The sequence below is a fragment of the Lynx canadensis genome, chromosome D1, assembly GCF_007474595.2.
Source record: "Lynx canadensis isolate LIC74 chromosome D1, mLynCan4.pri.v2, whole genome shotgun sequence".
Taxonomy (NCBI): Eukaryota; Metazoa; Chordata; class Mammalia; order Carnivora; family Felidae; genus Lynx; species Lynx canadensis.
In genome coordinates, this window is record NC_044312.2 from 102,162,027 (window position 1) to 102,171,535 (window position 9,509).

A 9,509-nucleotide genomic window follows, 5' to 3' on the forward strand; every position below is an offset into this window, starting at 1 on the left:
TACTTTACTCTGACCCCCTTTGGAAATGCTATACTATATAATTTCACATTCTACAACTTTAAAACTTAGTTTCCTGAGCCAGGAAGACAGCCATCCAGTGATTAAGAAGGCTATTAAGTATTTCAGAATGATCCATATTGGCAAAATATTCTACCTGTTCTTTAAGAGCAGATAGGATGGAAAACATTCTGGTGGATCAAGATAAGAAGGTAGAAGAAAGGTAAGCCATTGAAATTTCATTTTACTATAAGCAGTCATTCAGAACCCTGGAGCAGTGTGCTGACAAAAACATTCTTCTGGGTTCATCATTTGTTTGTTTGTTTGTTTGTTTGTTTGTTTTGTTGGTTGGTTTTGGTGGGGGTTTATTTGTTTGTCTTTTGATTCACAGCAAAATCCATAGGCAACACTGCAATAACAGATCCTAAAGACCAACAGAGTTTTTCCAGAATAGTAAGCCTAGCCCTGCCATGTGGACCTCTTTTCATTGTACTGATGAGCAGTACAACAAAGGAGTTTACGTAGTCTTAAGAATATTCAATGTAAAAGAATTTCCTAATAGAGTCTAGATATTGTGGAAGTTGTGAAATTCTCTTTTTGAAACACCTGTAAAAACAGGTTATGTTATCAACACACTTGGGCAAGTATATTCGTGCTGAAGGAAGGAGATGGGGTAAAATGAAGGGGAGAGGGGATAGTGCTAACTTCTGTTGAGCATATCTTGTGTACCAGACAATCTATGGGCAAACTCATAATCGTCACCTTAGATCTGTGAGGTTCCATCATTTGTGCTATAAAGATAAAAATACCAAGTCTTTGAGGAGAGAAAGTCTTGTCCAAAATGCCACAGCAAATAGGTAAATAGTAGAGCCAAGATTTGAACTAAAGTCTATGTGACTTTAAAGCCATGAAGCTGTAACAATTTATTCTATCCTTAACATGTATAATTCTTTTTCTGAAAGACCTCTCAAGAGAGAAGTGATGCCAGATTGTTTGGGGTGATGCAAAAATCTGTATGTATCTGCTGGGCATATAGTAATGATACCTCTCCATATTAGGTTTTAATCCCCTGAATTGCTTTGCCTCTGGCTTCAACCTGCCTCTCCAGGCTTACCTTTCACTATCACCCTTCATGAGCCATTTGTCCACCAGACATCTTCCCATTCAATGAACATTCCATGCCTGTCTATTGTTCTGAAGCTTGGCACATACTGTTTCCTTTGTCTTAACTACCTTCCTCCATTTTCTCTCTATAAATACTCTTCCTCACCCCTCAAGATTCAGATTAAATAATGCCTCCACCTAACTTAGGAAAGTTATTTACCATCTCCTGTGGCTCCTGTAGCCCCTAGAGCTTTTCAAATTATATTATAATGAAACTGTGTACCTGCCCCCTTCTCTAGTGGTCTTTGTGTTTTTCTTTTTTAAAAATTAGTATAATATTCATATAGCCTTATATTGGCTTCAGGTGTACAAAAGAACGATTTGATATTTGCATGCATTGCAAAATAATCACCACAATAAGTCTGGTTAACATCTGCCCCCTTACATAGTTACCAAATTCTTTTTCTGGTGATGATAACTTGTAAGATTTAATCTCTCAACACTTTTCAAATACGCAATACAGTATTATTAACTATAGTCACCATGCAAAACATTACAACCCCCATGATTTATTTATTGTAGCTGGAAGTTTGCACTTTTGAACTCCTTCACCCTTTTATCCCACCCCGTACCACCTGCCTCTGGTAACCACCAATTGGTTTTCTGTATCTATGAGCTTGATATTTTGTTTTCTTTCTTAGATTCCACATATAAGTGAAATCATATGCTATTTTTCTTCCTCTGTCTGACATATTTCAATTAGCATAATGCCTTCTGGGTCCATCCAAGTTGTTGCAAATGGCAGGATTTCGTTCTTTTTTATGGCTGAATAGTATTCTATCGGGTGTGTGTGTGTGTGTGTGTGTGTGTGTGTGTACGCATGCATGTGCATCACATTTTCTTTATACATTCATCTGTAGCTTTGTAGTATGTACTGATATCAGGGAATCCAGGTGGGTTATTTCTCAAGATTGCTTTGACTATTTGGGGCCATTTATGGTTCCAATACAAATTTTAGGATTACTTAATCTATTTTCATGAAAAATGCCATTGGAATTCTGATAGAGAATGCATTGAACCTATGGATTGTTTCAGGTAGAATGGATATTTTAATAGATTAAATCTTCCAACCCATGAGCACAGAATACCTTTCCATTTGTTTGTATCTTCCTCAATTTCTTTTATTAATGTCTTAGTTTCTAGTGTGCAGGTCTTTCACCTTCTTGGATAAATTTGTTCCAACGTATGTTAGAGTTATTGAAGACGAAAGCCATGTACTATTGATTAAATTATTCCTACTGTCTCGTTTTGCCTGGAATATGGCACGTGGCTCAGTGGATGCCTGATGAATAAGGGAAAGGAGGAATGAAGAGATGAATATAAGCTTTCTCTAACAAAGAAAAAGTTGGGAGCATTCAAGAGTGTTGAGCTCAGAGGATACAGGTCTTAAGAACCAGTGTCTCTTCCCTACCCAGCATCTCCCATTTTCATCTGTTAGCTTTTTGACTCGCTTCTTAACCATAATCTCTACTCCTTAATCTATTCATAAATTTGTACCTACATTCATTTCAAAACGGGTTATTTCGACACAGGCCTGAGACAAACCCCTGCATTTACAAACTTAAGTACTATCAAGAGGTTGTCCCCTGCACAAAGGCACCCATCCAGGAGGCTAGGTATGGGCTGAAATCCAGCAAACATTCAGTTTGCCAAATCTTGTGCTGCAACCACCCAAGGAGTGTGCCTTCCTAATTCACACTAAGGCATAGTGCAGGGTAGCAAAGGACTAAGCTGCCTTATATTGGGGAAATTACTTAATTTCTCAAGCCTCAGGGTTTTTTTCTAAATGAGGATAATAATGTCACCCACTCTGCCTAATGGGTTTACTAATGCTTCCATTTATTTATTCAGTCATTCTATAAAACCTTATCGAGGATCTTATGTTAGCCTAGTAGCTAAGGGATTTGGTTTTGAAAGCCAGACCAAATAAATAAATAAGTGATTGCACTTTTTGTATTGTATTTAGTTTGTCTGGGGGAAGAAATTCTGGAAATAAAACACCAGTGAGAAATATATATACACACAGTCACAAAACAAGGTAACTAGAACATGGATTTTGATTTACTCACCTCACAAAAGCTCACCAGAGTAGTCAACACCCAACCACATATGCATTCCCACATCTCTGAGTAATTTCTCTTATGCTTACTCTTCTCTGGTCTCATGTGCTCCAAGGCAAAGGCTAGAACAAGCCCCCTCATATTTTGGGTAGTACATGAGTTGTGAATAGGTCAGTTTGTAAGGAGAATGCCGTCTTTGCCCTTTATCTGGGAGAAAGCCTTTTTGGAATGGAGAATGTTCGCTTAAAGTCACCAGATTCCCCTTCACCCACAGGAATAAGCAGAGGGTTATTTTTCCACTGCAACTCATTTCATTGTTTGAGAACTTTCATTATTTGAAAGCTCTTCCCTATACCAAGGTTTTTTCTGCGATACTTTCTGCTGAGCTCCAGCCCCAGTTCTCTCTCTCTCTGCTCTCCCTCCCAAACCTGCTCATCCTCCTGGCTTCCCTATTCTGTCATGGATATAGCCACCTAGTTCACTATGTCACATATGCACAAGTCAGACAGACTGTTTCTCCACGATTACTCAACCAGTCACTCATCACATTTTATAAATTATGTCTCATAGACATCCTTTGCAGCTACCCCGTCTTTTCCATTCCTGTGGTCAGTGCCTAGTTAGGACTTTCAACATGTTCCCTGGGCTCCCTCCTTCATTTTGGCTGACTGTTTTTCAGTACAGCCATCACTTAGCTGCCAGACTGGCCTTTCTGAAAGAAAGCATGTCCTCATGGCCCATCTTCACCTTTAGTGCCTCAGCACCCCCTCTCTCTACTTCTCCACCTATTTTCTACTTGAATCGTTGTTCTGGTGAGAACCAGATAATTTAAGAAATGTTGACAACCCAGAGAAGATGCAACTACTCGTACTGATTACTACTTTCACTTTCACTAATGCTTAGAAATCTGGGTTGATTTTGTCGTGGTGATTGCCGATGGGGATGGATGCTGTGCTAGGGAAGTGTTATTATGTGTAGTGGAAGAGGAGAAAGAAGAGGAAGGCATGGCTCAGCTCTCAAGAACCTTCCTCTCCCTCTCCTTTCTCTTTTCTCTTTCTCTACCTCTCCTCTCTCACATTCTGTCCTCCTTATGCCATGATAGTCAATGACGCTAATTGAGCACATACCATGGGTCAATATTGTGCTAAGCAAAAGAAGTGGTTAAGCTGGGATGCCCATTCTGGCTGGGTGTTTACTCCTGACGTGAATCCTGCTTTCACTCCACCTCTGTGAAAAATCCTCTCTTCCTCCAGCCCTAACCTCACCTCCACTGACTGCATGCCACTCTTCTGAACTGCATACAGCTCCCCTGTCTTCCACATGGTAGTCCTCCAAATAGCTGGATGAACTTTTCTATATTTCCTCTAAGTTTTGGTTATCCTTTCCCTGTCATATTGGCCTTTGACCATCATGAGAAAGAACTTGAGCTTCCCAGTGTCTTTCTTAGAGTGGGGACTTCAGAGATAATAAGTGGGTTGAACAGCACTAGGATACGAACTTGTTTTCTTTGTTCTAGATATTTCGTTCATGTACATGTATCACAAGGTTGCATTTATGCCTTTCATGGAACCCAGAACATACTGTTGTCTTACATGAAGACTGTGCCCAACTATTGTTTCATAAGCATGTCTCATCCTCAAATGCTTTGTAATCCTATTTTAATAATTGCAAAATAGCCCATCATATGGATATATCGATAACTATATAATCAGCTCTTCTTGGACTTACAGGTTGTTTCTGACTTTTCCCCAGTGAACTCTTCTCAGGTAAAAATACTTGGCCTAGACTCTAATTATTACCACCATGCCGTTAGTTTTAAATCATATAGTTTGAAAACAATCAGACAACTCATATGGGAAATAACAGGAACTTATGTACCCATTTTGTTTTGTGGATTTATCTGTCTTGCCTTTTGTTTGGAGAAAATTACAACCCATCTCAGAACTAAGTAATAATAAAACAAAAGCACTGCTATTTTTTTTTTTTTTAGTTTTTAATCTCTGCCAAGCGAGATGAAGGTATTATGATCCCTAATTTCTAGATGAGGAAGCCAAAGCTTCAAGAGTTTCATCAACCTTCTCAAGACATTCTTAGTAAGTAGTTGAGCTCAGATACAAGCCAACCCTTTTCCATTCCCAAACCTGTACTCTTAATCATTACGCTGGACCCTTAACAAGGGTTTTAGAATAGCTGACTACATGAATGAGTGAATTAGTGATCTATCACTATTCAGCATTTATGAGGAAAGTAGAAGCTTCAAGGAGAGTTTCCATGTAAATAAAGGAATGGTGCTCTTCATTGGGCAGGTGCGGTCATGGGTTGAGGGCCAGCTAACAGAGACTATGCTTTCTTTGGTCCACAGTTGCCTTTCAGGGCACAACCTGCAAACACGTCTTAGGTTGTAGAGTAAGTCTCTGATTGTAGGTCCTTTATGTCCTGCCCTCCTTCACTAGAGAGAATGATGCTTCTCCACCATGGGCTCCTCTGTTCCCAATCAGATGACACCAAATATAATCAAGATTTCTAAGCTGGTGGTAAACAGGAAATAATAATCACACCTCTGAGGCTATGGATGCCAGTGAGATAAATCATAATAGTTAAAATTTAATGAAACTTTATTAAGTGTTTGGCATTGTGCTAAACACTTTACAAGCATTAGTCCCATTTACCATAAACCAGTTAGATTGGTAAGGTCATTTCCATTTTACAAATGATGAAGCACAGGCTGCGAGCATTTTAACAACTTTCCCACATTCATATATCCAGGTGCCAAGCTCAGGCTCCCTGAATTCTGAGTAGCTATGGGGTATTACATTTGTCAGAACGCCTCTGGAGCCTCCCACTCTTCTTGAACCATCTTCCTTTGCAAGAATCTTTTCTCCAAACATTTTTGGATTTACTTACATAAAGTCTAGGGTACATGGCTGACCACACTCAGGATTTTCATTCTTAAGATATGAATCCCAAGGTGGCATGGGTATTTTATCCTAAAGTCCTGATGGTTTTATTTTATTAATTAATTCCACCTTGTTGGCTAGAATTGGATGTGGAATCATGTTTTTTCCCTAACTTCTTACAGATAAACATCATCAGAAAATTAAAGATTCATCAGCTCAGCTGTCTCAAGCTGAGTGAGTTTATCAGTTATTTCCAAGGTGGTTGAAGGCCTGCATCTTTGCCAACACATCATCTGAGCTGATCCTGTGACTTGGGTTAGAAAAGCACTATCCATAATTGTAGGTTTGTGTTATTGTTATTAACATTTTGATGCCTATCATGTGAATTGCTGTCTTCTTTTTACACACCCCATTTATAAGAGTCTGAGAAATTTCTAGATGGGCACAGACGTGATTTTTCCCAAATTTTACTCATGCATTTGTAACTTTCTTCTTAAAAGACAGTGACAGATGGTAGCCACACTTGTGGTGAGCATAGCCTAGTGTATAGAGTTGTTGAATCACTACATTGTACACTTGAACTAATGAAATGTTGTGTGTCAACTATACTAAACCAGGAAGCAAACAGTGACTCCAATTCAAAACACAACACCAAGAGAAAACAAAATCCAAAATACACAAACAGTATCCACTGTCAGCATCTGAGCCCACCCCAAAATAGGAGCTAGTCCTTGAGGCTTATTTGGTTTCAGGTTCTTGCTGGATAGGAATCCTGAAAAATTGGTTTGGGAGGAGATGAGCAATTGTGGAGTTTGAGCACGTACTCAAAATGCTTTGGGAAAGAGAGCCAAGTCCCAGCCACCCACCAGTCGGAAGAGAGAAGGCAGAGCTTTGAGTTCCTTACCGTGGCATCTTCCCCAGCATAGTGGTTGAGGACTCGGCTCCCCCCTGGATGCTTGTTGGCCCAGCCAGTAACATCGTAGACCTTGCGATTGATCACCAGCCACTGATCAGCCTTCTGATTGTGTTTCTGGATCTCCTGCCAGCTGTACATGTTGAGACTTTTTCTGGGCACGCCACACTTTCCATTTGCCTCCTGCTTTACAGAGATTTCACCTCTCCCATTTGCTACTGGTTTCCCATTCGTTTGATACTTCTCACCCAGGTATGGCTGACCCTCTCCTACAAGGTCCCCATTCCCTGCATGCTTGTCTTCAAGCTTCGTTGTCATTGTACCCCTCTGATTTCCGGGTTGGCTCCTGAAATTTCTAATATTTGCCTCTGATTAGACCATAAAATGACACTTTTCCTTCCTTCTTATTCTGCTTCAGTAGAATACTGCAGTAGAATACTACTGATGCCTGCACAGAAAACTTTTTAACCTAGTTATCTCTTCACCGTCCTGACAGTGAGCTCATCCCCAGCCTCACACTTCTCTGTCTGTCCTGATTTTCTCTGCCCTGCTAGAGGCTTGGTCACCTTCCTTCTCTCTGCTGGCTGATGTCTTAGCAGCATCCTCTTTCATCATTAAATGTCCCCTGGTAAAGAGCTTGGACCAATCACAGTTGGTCTGAAAGTTGTGGCCCGCACCCAGGGCCGTGGGGCAAGGCTCAGGTCACAGGGCTGTCCTACACTGCCACTCCATGGAGTTGGGTACACCAGCTCTCTGGCTTGCCTGTGGATAGAGACATTTAGGTTTGTTAATTCCACGTGTGGTTGAAATGTATTGAATTGTCTTTCCATCATCTCTGTGTAATGGAATTGCCCCAACCTCTGTCTGAATGATATAGTTGACCCTTGAACAACACACAGTCAAAAAATCCACGTATAAAACTTGGACTCTCCCAAAACGTAACCACTAATAGCCTAGTACTGAAGAAGCCTGATTGATAGTATAAAAGGTCCATTAACACAGATTGTGTATGTTACATGTATCATATACTTTACTCTTACAATAAAGTAAGCTAAAGAAAACAAATAATTAAGAACATCATAAGGAAGATAAAGTGTATTTACAGTACTGTACTGCATTTGTTAGAAAAACATGGATATAAGTGGACCCACAGAGTTCAAACCTGTGTTGTTCAAGGATACACTGTATTTCCATTGGAACAACCACATCCCTCTCCTCCAGGCCACAGAGGCTGATCCAGGAGAGCTACCCAACCTAAGCTGAACCAAGATCTCCTTCTGGAATTGTCTAATATCTTGAATTGAGGAGATGTAAATTTAGGATATTAACAAGGGTTACTTTCTATCATTTGGACTGGGAAGCCAAAACGTTTGTCCGTACCAAGTGCAAAAAGTAAGGAGATACCAGGAAAAAAATTTCAAGGTTATAAATTTCGGAAGTTTTCCTGGATAGAATGCTCATAATACTACAAAGACTGATACCACATGCTCCATGAGAAAATGGAGATTTGTATCGTGTTTACTATTGTATCCGTAGGTCTAGCACAGTATGCATTTAATAATTATTTGTTCAATGGTTGAACAAGTAGGGCACCAAGCAGAGGAAATAGCTGGATGAAGGAACTGGACATCTGGTCCCAATTACCTTGATCCTGGAAGGTCTTATATCTCATGGAGGATTATTTGACTACCATAGCTGATTTCATCAAAGTTCCCCAAAGAATTTTGCTGAACAGCAGGTACTTATGAACTTTGCCTTGTGTTTCCATGAATCCCCCTACCCAGTAGTTCACTCACCTCCCAGTTCTAATTAGATCATATATTTTATTAAATGGGTGTTTGAGGTAACATCGATTTGCCATTCATTCAGTGACCACTTATGAGATTCAAATATGTGTAAAGCACAGCAAAAATTGATTGTTTCCTCTGCTTTAAAAGTGTCCTAATAGTGGGGCGCCTGGGTGGCGCAGTCGGTTAAGCGTCCGACTTCAGCCAGGTCACGATCTCGCGGTCCGTGAATTCGAGCCCCGCGTCGGGCTCTGGGCTGATGGCTCAGAGCCTGGAGCCTGTTTCCGATTCTGTGTCTCCCTCTCTCTCTGCCCCTCCCCCGTTCATGCTCTGTCTCTCTCTGTCCCAAAAATAAATAAACGTTGAAAAAAAAAAATTTAAAAAAAAAAATAAAAAAAAAGTGTCCTAATAGGAAAGCAGTTACTACCTGCTTCAACAAACAAAATAGCAATACCTACTTTAGGATCAGCAGTTTCATGGTATCATCTCATCAGAACATAAGAAATTTCCCGCGTATATATATATATATATGTGAAGTCATGAATTCCATCATATGAGAGACTCAGAGAGTGAGGATTTAAAAAAAAAAAAAAAAAACAAGTTTAATTATCCCGAGCTTGAGTAATTTATCTTGACTTTTTCTGCTTGCTTCTCAGAGAGGTGGGGCACAGACCTCATCTGAGATAAACTG

The 9,509-nt window shown here is 40.1% G+C and overlaps 1 protein-coding gene across 1 annotated transcript in view; it reads right to left on the reverse strand.

The window, feature by feature from the left end:
- LOC115525951 (fatty acid desaturase 2-like protein FADS2B) overlaps positions 1–7,349 on the reverse strand; it is a 29,399-nt gene extending 22,050 nt beyond the window's left edge. Inside the window, exon 1 of the mRNA XM_030333384.1 lies at positions 7,023–7,349. Within this exon, the coding sequence (XP_030189244.1) occupies positions 7,023–7,349 (327 nt within the window). The remainder of the gene's footprint in view (positions 1–7,022) is intronic.
- Positions 7,350–9,509: the final 2,160 nt, after the last annotated feature.